The 24,322-nt window shown below is 38.2% G+C and overlaps 1 protein-coding gene across 6 annotated transcripts in view; it reads left to right on the top strand.

Moving 5' to 3' along the window:
• The window catches only part of REPS1 (RALBP1 associated Eps domain containing 1), an 86,589-nt gene that overhangs the window by 29,056 nt on the left and 33,211 nt on the right, over nt 1–24,322 (top strand). For 5 of the 6 annotated variants that reach the window (XM_034990780.1, XM_034990779.1, XM_034990783.1 and 2 more), the window contains exons 2-8: nt 18,556–18,679; nt 20,216–20,412; nt 20,543–20,696; nt 21,222–21,346; nt 21,860–22,022; nt 22,302–22,365; nt 23,546–23,700. In XM_034990780.1, coding sequence (XP_034846671.1) covers nt 18,556–18,679; nt 20,216–20,412; nt 20,543–20,696; nt 21,222–21,346; nt 21,860–22,022; nt 22,302–22,365; nt 23,546–23,700 — 982 coding nt within the window. The remainder of the gene's footprint in view (nt 1–18,555; nt 18,680–20,215; nt 20,413–20,542; nt 20,697–21,221; nt 21,347–21,859; nt 22,023–22,301; nt 22,366–23,545; nt 23,701–24,322) is intronic. The other variant, XM_034990781.1, reaches the window with a different exon arrangement.

Here is a 24,322-nt window from a genome sequence, read left to right as displayed (position 1 = left end):
ACCATTCTGAACACCTACGAACTCAACAGGGGATCGAAGAAAAGAATAGCAGCAACTCTCTGAACAGAAAAGCGACCACTTTCTGGAAGGTAGGATGTGCGGAGAAGTGAATCGAGGCGATATTCGGGAAGATAGATGGCGGGGGAAGGGGCCTCCATCAGCTGCTACCAGCAAGTGATAGAGCCCCGGAGCACAAAATCGGAACTTTTAGAAGTCGGCTCCACTGAGGGACGTTGCTCCAGTGGCTAAGCAGGGGGGTGGAACCCTCGCTGGGACAGTGTGGTCTCAGGACCCTCGGGGTCACAGAAAGACCGGCGGTGCCTGAGTGCGGCAGAGCTCCCAGGTATCGGAGCGGGGAAGCCGGCTGCAGAGACAGAGCCGAGGAGTGGGCTCTCAGCTCGGGGTTGCCATAAACAGTGATCCGCGGCACAGTTGGGCCACTGCTCTTCCAGCAGGGACCCAACTAGCAGCACATCCGGGGAGACTCCCCTTCCTCCCCAGGAGGAGCAGCATGGGAGCGCACCGCCAGGATCTGCTGGGTTTGGAGACTGCACACGGGATCGGGTGCCAGAGATAGAAACGCTCGGTCCCAGGCCGGGTGAGCACGGAGTGCGGCCGGAGATGGGGAGATGGGAGTGACTGACTGCTTCTCTCTGGGGAGTGGGGCCCCGAGTTCTCAGCTACTCCAGGGTGGAGATTGGGAGGCCACCATTTTCACTCTCGTCCTCCAAAGCTGTACGGAAAGCTTGCAGGGAAGAAAAGCTCCCGAGAGCAAACCTGACCAGATTACTTAGCCCGGCCCCTGGCAAGGGCGGGGCAGTTCCGCCTCCAGCAAAGATATTTGGGAACCACGGCAACAGGTCCCTCCCCCAGAAGATCAGCAAGAACAGCCCGCCAAGACCAAGTTTACTGATCAATGAGAACTGCAGAACGCCAGCACTAGGGGAATACAGCACATACAATTCATGGTTTTTTCCCCATGATTCTTTAATCTTTCAAGTTAATTTTTTAAATTTTTTTCTTTTTGAATTTTTCTTTTTCCCTTTTTCAACCAACATCTTATCCATCCCTTTTTTAAAAATCTTTTTTATTTTTCATTTTTAGAGTCATATTCTATCCCTTCATTGTAGTTAACCTTATTTTTGGTATATATATAAGTTGTTCTCTCTTTAAAATTTTGGGATACAGTTTTTTCTAACAGACCAAAATATACCCTAAATCTCTAGTGTATGGCTTAGTTCTAGTCTCCTGCCTGATCACATTCTCTCTCTCTTTTTTTTTTAATTTCTCTACTTTCTTTTTTCAACCAACTTCTTATCAATTCCTTTTATAAAATCTTTTCTAATTTTCGTCTTTACAGTCATATTCCATCCCTTCATCATATTTACCCTTATTTTTGTACATGTATAAGTTTTTATTTCTTTAAAATTTTGGGAGGCACTTTCTTCTAACAGACCAAACTATGCCCATAATCTAGTGTGTGGCACTGATCTGTGTACCAGCCTGATCATATATGATCATGTTCTTTTTTTCTTTCTTTCTTTCCCTTTCTTTTCCCCTGGTTTCAGGTCTCTTCTGATTTGTTTAGTGTATATTTTTCTGGGGTCGTTGTTACCCTGTTAACATTTTGTTCTCTCATTCATCTGTTCTCCTCTGGACAAAATGACAAGATGGAAAAAATCACCTCAAAAAAAAGAACAAGAGGCAGTACCGACTGCCACGGACCTAATCAATACAGACATTAGTAAGACGTTGGAACTAGAGTTCAGAATGACGATTATGAAGGATACTAGCTGGGCTTGAAAAAAGCATGGAAGATACTAGAGAAACCCTTTCCAGAGAAATCAAAGAATTGAAATCTAACCAAGTCAATCAAAAAGGCTATTAATGAGGTGCAATCAAATATGGAGGCTCTTAACTGCTAGGATAAGTGAGGCAGAAGAGAGAATTAGTGATATAGAAGACCAAATGATGGAGAATAAAGAAGCTGAGAAAAAGAGAAACAACTACTGGATCACGAGGGCAGAATTCGAGAGATAAGTGATACCAAAGGATGAAATAAAATTAGAATAATTGGGATCCCAGAAGAAGAAAAATGAGAGAGAGGGGCAGAAGGTATATTGGAGCAAATTATAGCAGAGAACTTCCCTAATTTGGGGGAGGAAACAAGCATCAAAATCCAGGAGGCACAGAGAACCCCCCCCTCAAAATCAATAAAAATAGGTCAACACCCCAACATCTAATAGTAAAACTTACAAGTCTCAGAGGCAAAGAGAAAATCCTGAAAGCAGCTTGGGGCAAGAGATCTGTAACCTACAATGGTAAAAACATTAGATTGGCAACAGACCTATCCACAGAGACCTGGCAGGCCAGAAAGGACTGGCATGATATATTTAGAGCACTAAATGAGAAAAATATGCAGCCAAGAATACTATATCCAGCTAGGCTGTCATTGAAAATAGAAGGAGAGATAAAAAGCTTCCAGGACAAACAAAAACTAAAAGAATTTGCAAACACAAAACCAGCACTACAAGAAATCTTGAAAGGGGACCTCTAAGCAAAGAGAGAGCCTAAAAGTAACATAGACCAGAAAGGAACACAGACAATATACAGTAACAGTCACTTTACAGGCAATACAATGGCAGTAAATTCATATCTTTCAATAGTTACCCTGAATGTAAATGGGCTAAATGCCCCAATCAAAAGACACAGGCTATCAGATTGGATAAAAAAAACAAGACCCATCGATATGCGGTCTGCAAGAGACTCATTTTAGATCCAAAGACACCTCCAGATTTAAAGTGAGGGGCTGGAAAACCATTTACCATGCTAATGGACACCAAAAGAAAGCTGGGGTGGCAATCCTTATATCAGACAAATTAGATTTTAAACCAAAGACTGTAATAAGAGATGAGAAAGGACACTACATCATACTTAAAGGGTCTCTCCAACAAGAAGATCTAACAATTGTAAATGTCTATGACCCTAACATGGGAGCAGCCAATTATATAAGCCAATTAATAACAAAAACAAAGAAACACATTGACTACAATACAATAATAATAGGGGATTTTAACACCCCCCTCACTGAAATGGACAGATCATCTAAGCAAAAGATCAACAAGGAAATAAAGACTTTAAATGACACACTGGACCAAATGGACTTCACAGATATATTCAGAACATTCCATCCCAAAGCAACAATACACATTCTTCTCTAGTGCTTATGGAACATTCTCCAGAATAGATCACATCCTGGGTCACAAATCAGGTCTCAGCCAGTACCAAAAGATTGGGATCATTCCCTGCATATTTTCAGACCACAGTGCTTTGAAACTAGAACTCAATCACAAGAGGAAAGTCGGAAGGAACTCAAATACATGGAGGCTAAAGAGCATCCTACTGAAAAATGAATAGGTCAACCAGGAAATTAAAGAAGAATTTAAAAAATTCATGAAAACCAATGAAAATGAAAACACAACTGTTCAAAATCTTTGGTGCAGCAAAGGCGGTCCTAAGAGGAAAATATATAGCAATACAAGCCTTTCTCAAGAAACAAGAAAGGTCTCAAATACACAACATAACTCTATACCTGAAGGAGCTGGAGAAAGAACAGCAAATAAAACCTAAACCCAGCAGGAGAAGAGAAATAATAAAGATCAGAGCAGAAATCAATGATAGAAACCAAAAGAACAGTAGAACAGATCAACAAAACTAGGAGCTGGTTCTTTGAAAGAATTAATAAGATTGATAAGCCCCTGGCCAGACTTATCAAAAAGAAAAATGACCCAAATAAATAAAATCATGAATGAAAGAGGAGAGATCACAACTAACACCAAAGAAATACAAACAATTATAAGAACATATTATGAGCAACTCTATGCCAGCCAATTAGATAATCTGGAAGAAATGGATACATTCCTGGAGATGTATAAACTACCAAAACTGAACGAGGAAGAAATAGAAAACCTGAACAGACCCATAACCACTAAGGAAATTGAAGCAGTAATCAAAAATCTCCCAACAAACAAGAGCCCAGGGCCAGATGGCTTCCCAGGGGAATTCTACCAAACATTTAAAGAAGAATTAATACCTATTCTTCTGAAACTGTTCCAGAAAATAGAATTGGAAGGAAAACTTCCAAATCATTTTATGAGGCCAGCATTATCTTGATCCCAAAATCAGACAAAGACCCCATCAAAAAGGAGAAGTACAGACCAATATCCCTGATGAACATGGATGCAAAAATTCTCACCAAAATACTAGTGAAAGGATCCAACAGTACATTAAAAGTATTATTAACCACGACCAAGTGGGATTTATTCCTGGGCTGCAAGGTTGGTTCAATATCTGCAAATCAATCAATGTGATACAATACATTAATAAAAGAAGGAACAAGAACCATATGATCCTCTTAATAGATGCAGAAAAAGCATTTGACAAAGTACAGCATCCTTTCTTGATCAAAACTCTTCAGAGTGTAAGGATAGAGGGTACATACTTCAATATGATAAAAGCCATCTATGAGGGGCTCCTGGGTGGCTCAGTCATTAAGCGTCTGCCTTCAGCTCAGGTCATGATCCCAGGGTCCTGGGATCGAGCCCTGCATTGGGCTCCCCACTTGGCGGGGAGCCCGCTTCTCCCTCTCCCTCTCCCTCTGCCTACCATTCCCCCTACTTCTGCTCTCTCTCTCTCTCTGTGTCAAATAAATAAAATCTTTAAAAAAAAAAAGCCATCTATGAAAAACGCACAGCCAATATCATTCTCAGTGGGGAAAAACTGAAGCTTTCCCCCTAAGGTCAGGAACATGGCCGGGATGTCCACTATCACCACTGCTATTCAACATAGTGCTAGAAGTCCTAGCCTCAGCAATCAAACAACAAAAAGAAATAAAAGGCATCCGAATTGGCAAAGAAGAAGTCAAACTCTCTTTGCAGATGATATGATACTTTATGTGGAAAACCCAAGACACCACCCCAAAACTGCTTGAACTCATACAGGAATTCAGTAAAGTGGCAGGATATAAAATCAATGCACAGAAATCAGTTACATTCCTATACACCAACAACAAGACAGAAGAAAGAGAAATTAAGGAGTCGATCCCATTTACAATTGCACGCAAAACCATAAGATACCTAGGAATAAATCTAACCAAAGAGGCAAAGGATCTGTACTGAGAAAACTATAAAATACTCATGAAAGAAATTGAGGAAGACACAAAGAAATGGAAAAACATTCCATGCTCATGGATTGGAAGAACAAATATTGTGAAGATGTCAATGCTACCTAGAGCAGTCTACACATTCAATGCAATCCCTATCAAAATACCATCCACTTTTTTCAAAGAAATGGAACAAATAATCCTAAAATTTGTATGGAACCAGAAAAGACCCTGAATAGCCAGAGGAATGTTGAAAAAGAAAAGCAAAGCTGGTGGCATCACAATTCCAGACTTAAGCTCTATTACAAAGGCATAATCATCAAGACAGTATGGTACTGGCACAAAAACAGACACATAGATCAGTGGAACAGAAGAGAGAGTCCAGAAATGGACCCTCAACTCTATGGTCAACTCATCTTCGACAAAGCAGGAAAGAATGTCCAGTGGAAAAAAGACAGTCTCTTCAACAAATGGTGTTGGGAAAATTGGACAGCCACATGCAGAAGAATGAAAGTGGACTGTTTCCTTACACCACACACAAGAATAAACTCAAAATGGCTGAAAGACCTCCATGTGTGAGACAGGAGTCCATCGAAATCCTAGAGGAGAGCACAGGCAGCAACCTCTGCAACCTCAGCCGCAGCAACTTCTTCCTAGAAACATCACCAAAGGCAAGGGAAATGGGCAAAATGAACTACTGGGACTTCATCGAGATAAAATCTTTTGCACAGCAAAGGAAACAGTCAACAAAACCAAAAGACAACCAACAGAATGGGAGAAGATATTTGCAAATGACATATCAGATAAAGGGCTAGTATCCAAAATCTATAAAGAACTTATCAAACTCAACACCCAAAGAACAACTAGTCCAATCAAGAAATGGGCAGAAGACATGAACAGACATTTTTCCAAAGAAGACATCCAAATGGCCAACAGACACATGAAAAAGTGCTCAACATTGCTCAACATCAGGGAAATCCAAATCAAAACCTCAATGAAATACCACCTCACACCGGTCAGAATGGCTAAAATTAATAAGTCAGGAAACGACAGATGTTGGCGGGGATGTGGAGAAAGGGGAACCCTCCTACACTGTTGGTGGCAATGCAAGCTGGTGCAGCCACTCTGGAAAACCGTATGGAGGTTCTTCAAAAAATTGAAAATAGAGCTACCATACGACCCAGCAATTGCACTACTGGGTATATATCCCAAAGATACATATGTAGTGATCTGAAGGGGTACGTGTACCCCAGTGTTTATAGCAGCAATATCCACAATAGCCATGATATTATGGCTATTGTGGAAATTGGAAAGAGCCAATATATCCATCAACAGATGAATGGATAAAGAGGATGTGGTATATATATATACAATGGAATATTATGCAGCCATCAAAACCCCCGAAATCTTGCCATTTGCAACAATGTGGATGGAACTAGAGGGTATTATGCTAAGCAAAATAAGTCTATCAGAGAAAGACATGTATCATGTGATCTCACTGATATGAGGAATTCTTAATCTCAGGAAACAAACTGAGGGTTGCTGGAGTGGTGGAGGGTGGGAGGGTTGGAGTGGCTGGGTGATAGATATTGTGGAGGGTATGTGCTATGGTGAGCGCTGTGAATTATGTAAGACTGATGAATCACAGACCTGTACCTCTGAAACAAATAATACATTACATGTTGAAAAAAGAAGAGAATAGGAAGGGAAAAATGAAGGGGGGAAATCGGTGGGGGAGACGAACCATGAGAGACTGTGGACTCTGAGAAACAAACTGAGGGTTCTAGAGGGGAGGGGGTGGGGGGATGGGTTAGCCTGGTGATGGGTATTAAAGAGGGCATGTATTGAATGGAGCACTGGGTGTTATACGCAAACAATGAATCATGGAATACTACATCAAAAACTAATGGTGTAATGTATGGTGATTAACATAACATAATAAAATTAAAAAATAAATAAATAAAACAAAGCAACATAATGGAATGAATCAAATGTGAGGCAGGTACGAGAATCTTCACCTAAACTGGACATTATACGTATATATGAAACAACTCTTTTCACTCAGTTTTTGATTTTTTGTTTTTTAAAGATCTTATTTATTTTTGAGAGAGAGCGAGCTCCAGAGTGGTGGGAGGGGCAGAGGGAGAAGCAGACTTCCAGCTGAGCAGGTAGCCGGACGACACGGGACTCGATCCCAGGACACCGGGATCATGACCCAAGCTGAAGGCAGATGCCTAACCCACTGAGCCACCCAGGTGCCCTTTGTTTTTGTTTTTAAATGTAAGCTCTATGCCCATCGTGGGGCTTGAACTCATGACCCCAGGATCATGAGTCATATGCTCTATCTACTGAGCCAGCCAGGCACCGCTTCACTCAGTTTTCTTTAATTTTGGAAAATAGTTATTTTCATAAAATTTTGTGTTACATGTAATGGGATTGATTTTTATTTTTAAATGAATTTATAGATACATATTTTTAAATTTTCCAGTTTAAATTCTAATATGGTAAATATCAATAAATAGAACCTACAGAAACAAAAGCATTGGGGGAGTCCTCAGTACTTCTTATTTATTTAAAGTATTTTTTTCTCAATAACTTTTTAAAGCATGTGTAAGTGATCCTGAGACCAAAAAAATGTGAAAATTACTGCTCTAGGGTCTACAACATTGATTCCCAAAGTGTTTTATACCAACAACCAGTAGTTCTGAAACATTTTAATAGAATCTAAACCAAAAAGGGGTTTATTTCTAGGCTATAGGATTTTTTTTTTTTTAGTGCCTCTTATGGTCAAAAACTGCATTGTGTAGTCTCCGCAGGGGCTGTAATATCTCTCAACTTACTCAGCTGCAGAGTCTTTAGCTTGACTGGTGTTCTTTGGAATACATTTTTGCGATCTGAAGGAACTACTGCTCCATAAGCATGCCAGTGTTAAGAGTTCTGTTTAGCTATGCCTTGGAGACAGCTGGGAACAGAGAGCTTTGGGCTTAGACTAATAAGGCTTTGAATCCTGGCTCTGCCACTTATTAGCCTCAGTTTCCTTTCCTATTAACTGGGGATAATGGTAGCCAGCATTAGAGGATTGTTCTGATCATTAAGTATGATAACAAGTAAACAGCCTTCCTAATCATAGGTTCTGAGTATAATTGTTCCCTTTCTTTTAATTTCTCTAGTGAATGTGAATCTTCATTACAGATATTCCCATGTTAGTAAAGCTAATGAGTCAGAGAGGTGTAGGAACTAGTCTAACAAGTTAGTGGAACAAGAAAATGACACTGATTGGTAGCCAGTGTAGTGCATACGTGTAGACCAAGCTGCCTGGGCTTTTAAGCCAGCAAAGAGAGTCAGCTTTGCCACTGATTCAGTCCCATTTAACTTTTCATTTTAAAACCGAAAGCAGTGGAGTCACCTCATTTTTAACCTGATAATGACTAGAAAGGGAGGATCTTTTTTTTTTTCCTTAAAGATTTTATTTATGTATTTGAGAGAGCGTGAAAGAGAGAGCATGAGCAGGGGGAGGGGTAGAAGGAGAAGCAGGCTCCCACTGAATGCGGGGCTCCATCCCAGGACCCCAGGATCATGACCTGAGCCAGCTGAACCACCCAGGTGCGCTAAAGGGAGGCTCTTATTTTCTATTATATTTTATTGTACAGTTGACCCTTGGACAATATGGGATTGAATTGAGTGGGCTCACTTGCAGATTTTTTTCGATAGACACAGACACAGTACTATAAATGTATTTTCTCTCTTCCTTATGATTTTCTTAGTAACATTTTCCTTTCTCTAGCTTACTTTATTGTAAAAATGCAGAGTATAATACATTTAACATACAAAATATGTGTTAATCGACTTTGTTATTGATAAGGCTTCTGGTCAACAGTAGATTTTAAGTTTTTGGGAAGTAGAAGTTTAAGTGTATTTTTTACTGCATGGGGGTTTGGCTTCCCTAATCCCTGTGTTGTTCAAGAGTTAACTGTATTAAACATGCATAAAATTTCATCTTGGAGAGAATTATAGACAGCTTGCTAGGATGCTTCTCCATATTACGTAGTTTCAATATAGTCTCATTCTGTTTTTTTGAGTTCTTATATTTTGTTACTCAGCTCATGGATTCAAGCTCAAATATGTAATTTGGCATCTACTTTGATCTTTTTTCATTTCAAATAAATAACTTTTATACACATTCATTGTTGTTAGCATTCCTGTACTTCATGCTCTGAGCCTAGGATTAAAGAGCCTCTCTTACGCATTTAAACTACTCTTTTGTCACTGTATTCTAGGCACTCTGGGCTATAAGGCATGCTTTAGAAGCTAGTGAGGGTACTTGCCCTGAGGAAGCCAACATTGTCCTGGGAAAAGGACAGTGTACACCATGTCTTGGTGAAAGATTAAAGGCATAACTTCGAATTATAGCTCTGCCCTTTTGGGCCCTCTGGCCTTAGTTACTTGGCCAGTCTGATTCTTTCTTCCTTTGTAAAATGATAATACCAATTCTCCACATTATTTTTAGGATTAGATGGGAACACTTTGAGTAATTAGGATTGTGGTTAGCATTATGTGTTCTCAATAAATGTTAACGCCCCTCCCCTACCAACTAATGTACCATCACCACCATAGTTATATATCTGGAAGTAAAAAAATAATACTTGTGTACTTCGTTCTTTGGTGAGCTCTTTGAGTTACTATTAAAGAACTATTCATACTTGTTTTTATACAGTTTTAAAAGGTTCTGTTTCTAAGCCATGGCGTGCAAGGCAGAAAGCCAACAACTAGAAAGGCTGCTGATAGAGTAAATGAAAGAGCTTGGCAACAAGGAAAAAGTCACAAATCATTAAAAAGAACAGAATAAAGCAAAAACTCTGAATAGCGTTAGTCCATTAGGTGAAGAAAAACATTCCACTTTTTCTTAGGGGCTTTGAATATATAACTGCAATATAGTACAGTATACTAATTTGTTTATAAAATCTATGTTGTTGAAAATATGAGTCTGCTTATTATGTCTTTCAAATATATATTCTTTTGGTTTTCATCAAAATAATATCTGCATAGGATTAAAAAGAAATCAGGGATTGTAAGGGCTTTATGAAAAGAGCAACAATTTCTCTCCTTCCCCTTTCCTATACTTCATCTTGGTTTCAAGGAGGTTGATGCTGATGGGTTTCGCCTCCAGTAAATTGTGATTTTTCTGTATTTGCCTTCTGTTGGTCTCTAGTTTTGGGGGCAGCAGTTTGCTCTGTGACCTGACTTTTCTTACAGATCTAAGAAGAGTTCTTGGTTTTTCAGTTTGTTCAGCTTTTTGCTTGTTAGGACAGAGTGTTGACTTCTAAGCTTCTTATGTACTAGACCAGAAACCAGAAGTCCATGCCTTTTCCCCTTCAGCTTTCTTATCCTTCTCTCTTTGAACTTGTTAGCTATACTTTTACATATTTAGTATTGAGAACATTTGCACCTTGTTCTAAAACCATAATTCTTAATTGTTTAATACGTTCTAACTTACTGAATCTAAAAGTTGTTTAGATTGTTATCTAAAACCAAAGTGTGTTTACATTATGAAGATATAAATATTTATACTGCAGATACAGTACTATGATATAGTAATATGATAATTTTTTTTAAAGATTTTATTTATTAATTTGACAGAGGGAGAGAGAGAGTGAGCACATAAGCAAGGGGAAGGGCAGGCAGAGGGAGAGCAAGAAGGAGGCTCCCTGCTGAGCAGGGAGCCTGGCAGGGGACTTCATCCCAGGACCCTGGGATCATGACCTGAGCCAAAGGTAGACACTTAAACCAACTGAGCCACCCAGGCGCCCCAGTACTATGATTATTCTTATACAGCTTTCCCTTACCAAATTTTCTCAGCTGTCTTCCCCAGCCCCCCCCCCCCCCGCTGCCTCCCCGCCCGCCGCCCCCCCCAGCACTGTTTGCCTTTGTATCCATTCCTTCCCCTTTATTTTTTTCTGAAATCTTCCTGGAGCTTTCTGTCATTTTGCTCTAATCTGAACTGCTTGCTCTCCAGGTCATTTGCATAGCTGTCATCCTGCAGCCTTATTTCCCTGCTTTCTTGGTGCGTATCTGCTTTTTCCTGGATACTCTGTCTCTAAATTTTGCTGAATAACATCCTCAAATATTTTCTCAAGAAAGAGTTCATAGCAGATAAATTTTATTTAGATCTGCATCTACGAAAGTGTCTGTTCTTTCCATCATCTTCATGCTAGATTGGATACAGAATTCTAGGTTGAAAATAATTTTTCCTTAGAACCTTGAGGGTGTTGCTTTATTGTTTTCTGATTCAGTGTTACTGATGAGAAGTCTGATTCTAGTCCATTTAGTAAAATTTCTTCTTAGTGATCAGTACCTGTCCCCCTTCTCCACTTCCCTTACACATATTCTGGATGCTCTTAGGATCTTTGTTTTATCCTTGCTGTTCTGAAGCTCCACAGTAATGTGTTTAGGAATTCTTTAACCCATTGTGTTGAGCCCTCAGTAGACTCTCTCAACCTGAAATCTTGTGTCTTTAGATTTGGGGAAAATCTTTTGTTCTATAGTTATTACTCTTCTATTCTCTCTGCATTTTTTGTAGACCTCATTTTAATAAAAATTTTGGCTTTCCAAATTAATTCTGTTTTTCTCTCATATTTTCTAATTCACCTTGCCCCTTCCTACTTCTGGAGAAATTTTTCTCTATCTTCTAGTATTTCCATTGAACTTCATGTATTTGCAGACACTTGTTCTTTGGTTGTTCCTTTTTCATAATATCCTGTTCTTTTTATGGATGCATTACTGTGTTAAATCTGTCAGAGGATACTCACTAGAGTATTTTTAAGTGCTCTTTCTTTCCTGAATTATATCTTTCCCTCAGAATTTTTTCCTCTTTTTAAATTTGACAGTTTTCTTCCATTATGTAGGTTTTCCTCAGCTGCTTATTGATCTTTGGTAACCTGTTTACATTTAATGCACCAGTAGAATAACTGAGCTCTGTGTTCTTGCATTTAGCTCCTTGAAAGGCTGCCTTCCTTTGGGAGGAGTGGGCCAGATGCTGACTCTTACTGGATTGCTAAATGCTAGAAACAGGAGCTTTTCTCTGCGGCAACAACCCCTGTCCTTATCAGCTGACTAGTACTTCCCTACATTTCTTTCTTCAGAGATATAACTTCCGGTTTTTTGTTTATATTCGGAGGGTAAAGTCTGGTTGCTAATATTCTGTGAGCAGCTGTAGAGATAGGGATCTTCATCTCTGTCCCAATCTCACCCTTAGTCATACCTGGCATTTCTAGGTGAGTCCCTGATTTTGCGGGACAAATTGATTCTTCTCCGTAGGTATTCTTGGCACTAATTTCTTCCACCTACTTTATTAGGCATGACTCCATCTGCTTTCTGATTGCTAACGTTTGTTGAGATTTCCTGCCTGCTCATTGTTTCCCCTTCTATTTATTTTTGTGGCTTTCTTCCCTTACTGTCATTTTAATAAGATTCCTGAAGGGAGAGGAGGTAATTTCCTGTGCTCAGTGTATTGTCTTAAACAAGAACTTCAAAATACTTATGAAGGCTTGAAAGCATCCTATGTTTTAGAAGACTTTTCATCAAAAATTATAATAAAACCCACTTTGGGGCTTAAAGGCATTAACTCTTGGCTCTCAGGAAAATGCGGTTTTCAAGAATGACTTAGTCTCTGAAGTCTCTGAATAAAGTACATTATGATCAGGGTGGTAAATAAAAAGTAATAATTATATCGTGGACCAGATACTTTTGTGTTTTATTAAATACAGCCTCATTGAATGTTCACAGCAATCATAAGAGGTAGTATATTATTTTCCCCAGTTTACATAGGAGGAAACTCAGACACAGTAAAGTAATATAACTTGCTCAAGTACTATATAAATGATACAGAATGATTCCCTAACCACGTTGATCTCTATAGGTATTAAAATGAACTATAATCTAGTTTATCTTTTCTTCTGGAAGTTAGTGGCTTTTTGATAAGTATTATGGAACAGAGTATTCAGGAAAAAAGTCAATACTGACTTATGTAGGATTGATATCCTTGTGAAGCCAATATAATGAAAACTTCGCCTCTCTCTGTTTAGTCTTAGACCACATAGCCACAATTCTTGGCTGGCCAGTAAGATGATACAGTTTTTTTGGAGTACTTGACTATTACATTTTAAAGTATATTCCATTTCTAGAAATTTGTCCTACAGTTCTACAAGTGCACAAAGATAGATGCTTGGGAATGTTTATGGCATTACTTGTAATAGAAAGCTAGAAAAACCTAAGTCTCCATCAGTAGGGGATTGGTTAATTTGTAATAGGTATGTCCATGCATGGAATGCTATGTAAAAAAAATGAAAGAGACCTATGCTGATATAAAAAGATCTTCAAGTAATATTGTGTGAAAAAGTCATATACAGCATGACCCTATATGTGTAAAAAGTATATGTTAGGTATGTGTGCTTATATGTTTGAATACATGTGGAAAAGATGGAAAGAACATATGAAAAGAATTGTTATTCTGATGGGGATTGTAGGAACTTTTCCTTTTTTTTTTTTAAAGATTTTATTTATTTATTTGAGAGAGAGCACATGAGAGGGAGGAGGGTCAGAGGGAGAAGCACACTCCCTGCCGAGCAGGGAGCCCGATGCGGGACTCGATCCAGGGACTCCAGGATCATGACCTGAGCCGAAGGCAGTCGCTTAACCAACTGAGCCACCCAGGCGCCCGAACTTTTAACTCCATATCCTTAAGTACCATTTTACTTATTTTACCATAAACATGTACATTTTATAATGTTATGAAAATAAAGCTTAATGGTGTTCGGTAGCTGTTGGTAGTATACCAGCAACACTAGCTGACCCTGGATTTCCTAGGCAAATTACAGTCTAATGGAAGAGGTCTGGGAATCCATATCCTAACAAGGGCTTTCAGCGATTCTCAACATTAGGCAGCTGTGCAAGCGTGCTCAAAGATATGCATGATTTAGACTAAGAGCAAGTTACCATAGAGAGGCAATTAAAAGAGTGAGACTACTTTGGATAATGCTGAACTAATAATAAATTTCAAAATTTGGAAGTGATAAATGATTTTCTAGGAAATTATCAAACATTTTAGAGATAGACAACCTAGTTTATCCCACCTGACCTGGAAGAAACTGAGACACACATCAGAGATATTGCTCAGCCCATGTCATAGGTGAATTCTTCCAAATCTTGATGGAACATATAGTTCCAAATATAAAGTATTTCGGAGCAGAGAGAAAAAAAGTAAAACTTGTTAGCTGTGTTTACAAAGCCAACATAGCATCATTTCCAAACCTTTCAGATATAGGGGTTTTGGGGTTTTTGTTTTTTTGTGTTTTTTGGGGCCAATCATTTTAAGATTGTGGTTAAATTTTATAAATATTATTTGAAATAGTGGTATACACTATGACTAAATGGAATTCATTTTAGGGATCAAAGGATGGTTTGATGTTAGGAATTCTATTAATAGAATTATGAATAATAATAGACTAAGGAGAAAAATTACGATCTTTTAGTTTTCTGCCCAAGAGTGCACACAATAAAATTAACGTCTGTTTGTGGTTTTTGAAAACACAAAACCCCAAACAAAACTCTTAGACCAGTGGAACTAGCTGAATAGTTTTCTTCCTTTTTAAAAATATTTCATTCATTCATTTATTGAGAGAGAGGGCTCGCACTAGTGAGGATAGGGGCAGAGGGAGAGGGAGAGAGAATCTTAAGTAGGCGCCACACCCAGCGCAAAGCCCCACCCACCTGAGGCTCCATCTCATGACCTGAGATCATGACCTGAGCGGAAATGACCTGAGCAGAAATCAAGAGTTGGATGCTTAACTGACTGAGCCACCCAGACTCCCCATAACTGAGTAGTTTCTTAACAAGGGTGTTGCAGAGTGTTAGCCAGTATCATGCTTAATGGTAAAACACTAGAAGTGATCTTTTTTTTTTTAAAGATTTTATTTATTTATTTGACAGAGACACAGCGAGAGAGGGAACACAAGCAGGGGGAGTGGGAGAGGGAGAAGCAGGCTTCCCCCCGAGCAGAGAGCCCAATGTGGGGCTCAATCCCAGGACCCTGGGACCATGACCTGAGCCGAAGGCAGAAGCTTAACGACTGAGCCACCCAGTCGCCCCTAGAAGTGATCTTGTTAAAGTTAGGAAAAAGATGAAAAATAAATTGCCATTCCAATTAAAATCTCAATTTATTTTGATAAATGATTCTAAAGATTATTTGGAGGAATAAGTATTATGATTAATAGTCCAGAAAATTCTAAACAAGAAGAAAAACAGGGCTGGGCTAATAACTCTATCAGATATTTATTTATTTATTTTATTATTTATTTTTAAAAGATTTTATTTATTTGAGAGAGAGAATGAGAGCACAGAGGTGGGAGGGGCAGAGGGAGAGGGAGAAGCAGGCTCCTCACCTGGCAGGGAGCCTGATGCAGGTGGATCCCAGGACCCTGAGATCATGACCTGAGCCGAAGGCAGACACTTAACCAACTGAGCCACCCGGGTGCCCCTGTATCACATATTTGAATATTATAAAAGCTAAAGTAAGAAATAGCTATATGAAACTGTATAACACAGGCAGTCAAAAAACTACATGTAAGTGTGTGAGTAGCCTTTTCAGGTTACTGGAGAAAAGATGAAAAAAAAAAAAAAACACTCAGTGGGAGAATAAATTTCAATAATCTTTTTGAAAGGCATTTGGCAAATCATACCTCCTGATACTGTTTTATCAGGGATCATTTTTATAAGTGTGTATGTTATAGCTCCTTTCCTCCTCTGCTGTTTTCAAGGGCTTGTGGCCTCTCTAATTGGGGTAGCTTGGAAAGATAGTCATCAATGACACATATGCCTGACTTGGGCCACAAAGTGAGTTTTGTAGGTGATGTAGCCAGGATTAGTTATAGAGAAATAACTGCAAATATTTTGCCTTTGAGCCCTTCTATCTTCCTTTTCAAAATCTCATTTCCCTTTCCCGACAGGGCAGCTTAAAATTTTATGTCTGAAACAGTAGAAAAATAGTATCCCTCCTTGCTTTTCTACCCTCCACTTCCCCCACACACACTACCCCCCCAACCCCCCCAGCCCCTTGGAAAGAGCTTTGGGTTTAGAATCAAAGGAGCTGGCTTCTTGAGCCAGTTCTTCCACTGACTGGCTCTGAGACTTAGGAGAAACAAGATTACCCTTCTAAACTTAACTTTCTTTGAGAGCCAAGCATTCTAACTTGTCTTTCCACTTATATTCCTCATGTTTCTTCCTTAATCCATTGCAAATGAGATTTTACCCTGCTGCATCTCTACCAGTGCTCAAGCAGCAAAAACCTCCTACTTGCAAAACAAGAGTGTCTTTTCTTTCCTTTTTGATTTGGCCCCACTAATTCTTTTGTTTGGAAATTACTTATCAGTTTTCTGACTAATATAAAATATTTTTGGTAGTAAATATAGACTCATGTAAAGAAAACCTAGAAACATCCCTTAATCTTAGTACCCAGAAATAATCACTGGCATATTCATTACTATTTATATGTACATATCTTAATAAAATTGGGATTATACTGCTTTGTATCTTGCTTTTTATTTTCATAACTTTAATATTGTAAGCAGTGAGTTTTAAATGTACGGTTTTCTCATTATATAGTTATTTCATAATCAACTGTATCTGTTTGTTCTTGTGTTAACTTTAGGTTGCTTCTTACCGTGAACACCTTTGTACATGAATTTGTATGTGCAATAATGATTTTCTTCAAGGCTTGCTCCCCCACCTTCCAGAACCTCTTTCCATCCTTGATTTCCTCCTTCTGCTGGTACTTTTTCCCACTGCTTCTTTCATAGGCTCCTTTTTACACCTTCCCTTAGGTTTTGGTGTTTTCCGCAGTTCCCTTTCCCTGCTCTGGGCTTGTAGGCATCTCATTTACTCCCTCAGCTTTAGTTATCACCTATTGTCTGTTCCCCAGCGTGCCCCCTTCTTCTGAACACCCCCCTGCATTTCTTCCTGGTCCCTGGGCATCTCCTCCTGACTGATAGCTGGACATATAACAAGGATAAACCAACTACCTGTGGTTTCTTTTGAGGTCTTCCCTTTATCAAACATAGATACAGGGCATATAGGTTTGTTTTATAAGCAAAAGTATCTAAGATATGTAGTGATCCTTTACAGGGTGCCAAGTGGGCAGAAAAGAATCCTGGAAAGGGGCAGTAATCATAACAAAATGCCTGCGTATCTTTCAAGGCTATATGGCCTTCTTAACTCTTGCCCTCATTTTCCTCCTAGTTCCGTAATGTGAATCTGGCCTCTTTATCCTCCTTGCCCTTTTAAATTTACACTGAAGTGGTGCCCCTTAGTGGCAGAATCAGGAACTTCCTCCATTGCTGATCAATCACAAAAAATGACTGTCGTCTTGTGCGAGTAAACGAATGGTTATTGTGACTGTGATACATTGCTTAACTGGTGGTGGGTGCTTTTTTGCAATTCTAGTAAATACTTGTGAATTATTACCATAACATCTAGGCATACCCTAATCTTTGAGTGTTTCAAGAAAAAGAAAATAGACAAATATGCTCCCTTTTCACAGGAATTTGTATCTTTTGAGAAGGTGAGACAAGGATACTTGGTGTTTATTTTATTTTAAGATTATAATGTGTGTACAGTAGACATTACTCCAGCTTTTGGAGTTGTAATTTAATCTCATAACCAAAAATTCTCTTTTCTAGTCTGATACGTACTTGTTGTAGCCAGTTTAGAAATACTTGTCAAATGACTGGAATGATCGATGCAGCTCCTTGAAGACCTTCATGCTTTAAAAGCACAAAGCAAACAAAAATTGTTTTAAGGAAAAGTAGTATAGCCACATTAATTACAATCTGGGAAATAAGAGGAAAAGCCCTATTCTTAATCTCCTCTAACAAAATTGCTGATAGATTTGTATATATCTGATTTTTTTCAAATTTGTGTTTATGTGGTTAAAATTACGTATCCTGCTTTCTTCCACGTAATATGTCATTTTATGACTAGTACTTTAAATGGCTGCATAATAATCTATTAGTTGCAGGAACTTTTGACCCTGTTGTATGCACAGTGTTGTGAAAAGTGGATGGTACCTTGTTTCTGAAAAATAGGACTCAAGAAAAAATAGTTATTCTAATAAAATAAAATTGCTTTATCACATGGATTTTACTAAGTAGGAGAACCATAACCTTCTTAATTTAAGGTCAGTGCCTTTTTATTTTCACTTACAAACCTGAAACCTGAGGAAGTTGGTTGTCAGTTGAGAGTAATACACCATGTGTCAGCCATGTATTTTGGAGAAGTTATAAACAGAAGTTAAATACCTGCTTATTTGGAGAATTATTGTCATGAAACTTTTCTTTCTTTTATAGATTATGGAGCTTTGTGGTGCAACAAGGCTTGGTTATTTTGGAAGAAGTCAGTTCTATATCGCTTTGAAACTTATAGCTGTTGCCCAGTCTGGTTTCCCTTTAAGAGTGGAAAGTATAAATACAGGTAAATATGGAATATATTAGTAGCTGAAATGAAAATAGACTTCTGATCACAAATGAAATAAAGTTAGTAGAATTGTTGAGTCTTCTGATATTTTAGTGGCATTTGTGACCGTAAGTGTCATGGCTTTATTCTTACTATGCTTTTTTCATTTGTGAATATTAGAAAAATCTCTTTCTTAAACCTGTTCTGGTATGTGTGTACTTAATACGTATTTGATGATAATATAAAAATTGTTAAAAGTGGTGATTTTTCAGAATTAATTCACTAATAGTTGCTTAGGAAGAGTTTAGGGGCATAATTTTATCAAAGTAAATGATGAATTATAGTGACTGACCACCTTCTTATATGCCTTCCTTATATTCTTCTTTTCTAATAAGTATAAAACTACATAATACTTCGTGGTTTTTTTTGTTTGGGAAGGCTGTGCATTTGAAATTAGACAATGTTAAAATATTGGCAGACTAAAACCTATGTACAGACAGCTGAGTACCTTGTAAGTGTCACCTAGGATAATTAGTTTTTCTGTGATTGGGAGGCTTATTGATGCTGAAGTCAGTGGAAATTCTATAAAGGTAGGCACTTAAATGCAGAGAGTTCTGTGGTTGTCATAGGGAAAAGAGGAAAGAGAAAACTTGAGGTTTTCTGTAATGTTAGAATTTTTATAGTTTTAAGCACCAAGTTCAGTTTATTAGTCAGTGTGAGGTTTTCATTGTGGACCTCTGTTTTGCCACACATCATTCTTCTAGAACTGAGAGTTTACATTCTTTTCAGGTAATTTTGAATTCTTTTATATAAATACTGAATAAGCTTAGTAGTTCCCCTCCTTAGTATGGAGATTCAAGAGAGATGCAGATAGTCATAGTGGAGGGAAGTGTACTTTCTATTAAAAATTCTGCTCCTGTGTGTGTTGCCTAGTCTAAAAGTATGAGCTATGACTGACCTGCAAAGAAGTTCTCGGTCTTCTTTCTTCTCTGTTTATTTGAATGTAGGATATCTGCCTGTAGAAATGTCACAAGCCAGACTAAAGTGGATAGCTATCATGCCTTGTACTGTGATGTTGGTAGGGGGACAGTAAAATATTTTCAGGACTTTGTGCCATGAAATGTCTAGATTAATCTAGTCTCAATCTAGTGACATATTCTCTGCTTTACTTACAGCTCTAACATCTTAAGAGAATCAGTATGAGTAGAAAAGAAATAGCCTAGGCTTTCAGGTCACACTGCCCTGAGTTCAGACCGTCAGTTACTGTCAGTGACCTTGGCATCTTGTTGCCTCGGTTGCAAGCATAGAGTCAGACAGGACATTTATTATAGCTATTGTTAGTGCCTTTAGAAGGACAGTTTAGTGTTACTACTACTTTCTAGGTTAGAGTCTCCCTAAACAGTCTAAGGGAGGTCTAAATATAGTGATAAACATAGGTGTCTGCTGTGTCTGTATTCATTTTTGTAAAAATTCCTTCTGATATCTAATCCATATTGCAGTTTTAATGAGTGCTCTTTTTCATTTTAAAGTAATAATTATTTCTGTGGTTAACAGTAAAGGACCTTCCCCTGCCAAGATTTGTTGCTTCAAAGAATGAACAGGAATCTCGCCATGCAGCCTCATATTCTTCAGATTCTGAAAATCAAGGGTCTTATTCTGGTGTAATTCCTCCACCACCTGGCAGGGGACAAGTGAAAAAAGGATCTGTAAGCCATGATACTGTCCAGCCTCGTACATCTGCAGATCAGCAGGTAATCCTGTGCCTGAACTTGTTATCAGTTGATGGCCTGTGTAGATGTTTACACTAAAGCATTTATTGAGAGCTTTATTAATGAACATGTTACCTTAAAAAAATTTAAGTCTTAATAATACTCTTTCTAGGAACCTGCATCCCCCGTAGTTTCACCCCAGCAGTCCCCACCAACTTCTCCACACACATGGAGGAAGCACAGCCGTCACCCCAGTGGGGGAAATAGCGAGAGGCCTCTTACAGGACCTGGGCCATTTTGGTCTCCCTTTGGTGAAGCACAATCAGGTATTTGGAAATTCTTTAGAAGTGACGGTTATATATTAAGGGTGGTAAATTGAAGGAAACTTGGTAATATTCCTTTAAGAGTTGCCTCCAAGGCAATTTTTAATTATAAATTAAGTATCTTAATTAGAAGCAAAAGCCAACTATGAACGTTTGTAAGCAGATACATCACTTTGAACAATGGTAATTGCATTTACATATACATATGAGGCTTAGACAAAAGTTTATAGATACCAGATTCTCTGAAGGGGAAACAAATAAATGATGATTTCCCAGAATATAAGGTATATATTGTGTTAGTTCCAGTTATTGACAAGGAAAGCACAATAACAATTTAAAAGGTTTAAATGAGGTATAATTTTAAGCTGACCGAAGAGATTCACCTGGGAAATCGTTAACATTTCTTTGAAGTCGAAGTTAGAGTTTAAAGAAAACATTTATAATATGTGTATGGAGAGTTATAGTAAAAACCTGGTAACTGTTTTTTCTCCGGAAGTGAGCCAACACGTGTACCCATTCTCCTTTTAGGTTCTTCTGCTGGTGACGCCGTGTGGTCAGGGCATTCTCCACCTCCACCGCAAGAAACCTGGGTCAGTTTTGCAGATACTCCACCAACCAGTACTCTTTTAACCATGCATCCTGCTTCTGTCCAGGTGTGACATTTTATTGGTATTGCATTTTTATTTGCTTCATTCAGAGTATTGCTGCAGTCACTTTTTTTTTTTTTTTTTTGCTATTGTGAATTTTGTAAATGCAAGTTCACTCTTTATAGAACACGGAATTCTGCTCGGTGTCTTAAAGTCTGTTATCATTGGAATGTTTCACTAAAAGTTTTGGCTGATTTTCTTTCTAATTGTTCAACGAAGTTTTGAAAGTTTTCTGCCCCTAGGAATATATTTGCCTGGCTTTCTTAGCACATTTTTCGTAACTTTCTGTTGCTTACATATTGCTATCATTCTACACACTTAATATAACCATTGTGCAGAAACATTCAGTAATCTGATTATAACAAATATGTGGTTTGCTGATGACTTTGTGAAGACTTCTTATATTTTAAACATCCACAAAAAGTAAGTTTTAATTTCAAAGATAAATAACCTAGCAATCTTTGTCCGTATAATCATATAGATAGATACTGTACTGAGGAAAAAAATGTTTCATTACAGGACCAGACAACAGTACGAACTGTAGCATCAGCTACAACTGCCAATGAAATTCGTAGGCAATCCAGTAGTTATGATGATCCCTGGAAAATAACAGATGAACAAAGACAGTATTATGTAAATCAGTTTAAAACCATTCAGCCTGATCTAAACGGATTTATTCCAGGTGAGTTGTTAAAAACAGAAATTCTTCTGGATGGGACAGGACAAAGTCTCAGTTTCATAATTTCAAAGACATGGTTTTATTGGTCAGAGATTATAAAAGATAATTCTCAAATTGTTTGTCTAAAAAGAGTTTATAATCACTGGAGAAAAAAACATGACATACACATATTAAGGTTACCTTGTTTCCAATGAAAAAAGCCTTAAGACTCTTAACGTCACATTTTATTCTTGGGTCTGTAAGTTCAGAATAACATTAAACAACACTGTTTTAATATTTCAGGATCTGCAGCTAAAGAGTTTTTTACAAAATCAAAACTTCCTATTCTTGAACTTTCTCACATTTGGTAAGTGTGGTGTATCACTTCAGTTGGGTAATATGGGTTGTTTCAAAGGAGTTTCCAGCAGGTAGATTTTTGAATCTTAAAAAATAAACTATTAGAGTAACCTTTTCAAGAATGTTCTCAAAGAACTCAGTATTGCCTTAAAATGGTCAGCTTCTGTCTCACTCTCTGGAAAAGAAATAAGTGATGCCAGTACAGTAGTTCTTCAAAAAGTGCTAAAATTCTTTCAGCTGTAGCCGCTATTTCTCGTTGGTAGCATAATGCATGGAATAAAAGCTAGTTGGTTCATCCATGGTTATATGTAACCCATTTGGTTTTTAACAAGCTTATATCTATTACGTATTACCTATACCATTCGCTCTACCTATACCTGTACTAAGCCATGAGCTTAAGAACAGTGCTTATCTCCCACTTAAATCCAAACTAAGACTCGGGATAGCTGCTACGTAGTTGGAATTAGTCAGTCAAAACAAATTACAATCACAAATTACTTTTTAAAAACAATTATCAGATAAACATAGATGTTATTTCTACTTTAAATTATTTCATTAGTAGGATTTTTAGTAGCATAGAGTGCTATGGTAGAAGGAAGATAGATAATGCCTAAACTGAAAAATGAAGAACTAGCAATATATACATGCTATTTATAGTGGAAGGCGTTAAATACAAGAGTGGTTGCTTCTGCATCTAGAAAGTGCAGGAATGGGGGGCTGTTTTGTTTTGTTTTGTTTTTTTAATATCAAGCCTTGTAATTCTGTTGGGTGCTTTAAAGTGGATACGTGTAGACCTTTGATAACAGCAAAAACAAAGGTTTTTAAAATTTCAGTGACTTATTAAATAAGCCTGCCTTTAAACTAAATCCTGTTACTTAAAAATGCATATGGATTAAGGGTCATTTTTTGGTGATCTTATTTATTTAGGCTGTTTTTTAGCATTTTATTATAAGAATTTCAAGCATTCAGAAAAGTTGAGGGAATTGTGCCTTGAACACCCATATGACCACTGCCTAGATTCTGCAGCTGAACAGTGTGCTGTATTTGCTTTATTACACCTCTTCCCATCTATGGGATTTTTTAAAATTAATGATTGCACTTTTTCTGGAAAAGGGTTTCTTTTGCTTCTTTTTTGAGACATAAAGGGATCCAAAGCAGGTGATTATATTTATAGTAAGTTTGTCTTCTAGGGAACTTTCAGACTTTGATAAAGATGGAGCATTGACACTGGATGAGTTTTGTGCTGCTTTTCATCTGGTAGTTGCTAGGAAGAATGGCTATGACTTACCAGAAAAACTCCCTGAAAGCCTAATGCCCAAACTGATTGATTTGGAGGACTCAGCAGGTAAGATCGGGAGCTGAAGGGACCTGGTTGCAGGCCTTGATAAACACACCACTTGATTCTTTTTTTTTTTTTAAGATTTTATTTAGTTGAGAGAGAGAGAGTGCAAGTGTAGAGGTTGAGGGAGATAATCTCAAGCAGATTCTGTGCTGACTGCAAAGCCCATTGCAGGGCCAGTCCCACGACCCCAAGATGATGACCTGAACCAAAACCAGGAGTCGGATGCTCAACCAACTGAGCCATCCAGGCGCCTCAACACGATTCTTAAAGCAAAATCAAGATAGTTGTTAAAACTTAAGAACATCGACATTTCATCAAGAGCAAGTAGATTTGCCTTCAGAGTATGCTGTAGAGGCTCACCTTGGATTAATGGTTTGTTTTATTTAGTCAATTTTAATAGGTTTTATTTTCTTTTTTAAAGATTGTAAGAGAGACAGAGCACAAGAAGGGGGAGCGGGAGGCAGAGGGAGAAACAGGCTCCCAATGCGGTACTCGATCCTGGAACCTGGGATCATGACCTGAGCGGAAGGCAGATGCTTAACCGACTGAGCCACCCAGACATCCCTATTTTTAAAGAGATAAATAATATATGCCACTATTTCACTTTAACTTTTGACCGGCATTT

Source organism: Mirounga leonina, unplaced genomic scaffold (genome assembly GCF_011800145.1).
Source record: "Mirounga leonina isolate KUSES-001 unplaced genomic scaffold, KU_Mleo_1.0 Mir_53, whole genome shotgun sequence".
NCBI classification, from domain to species: domain Eukaryota; kingdom Metazoa; phylum Chordata; class Mammalia; order Carnivora; family Phocidae; genus Mirounga; species Mirounga leonina.
This window is presented reverse-complemented; position numbering and strand designations above follow the sequence as displayed.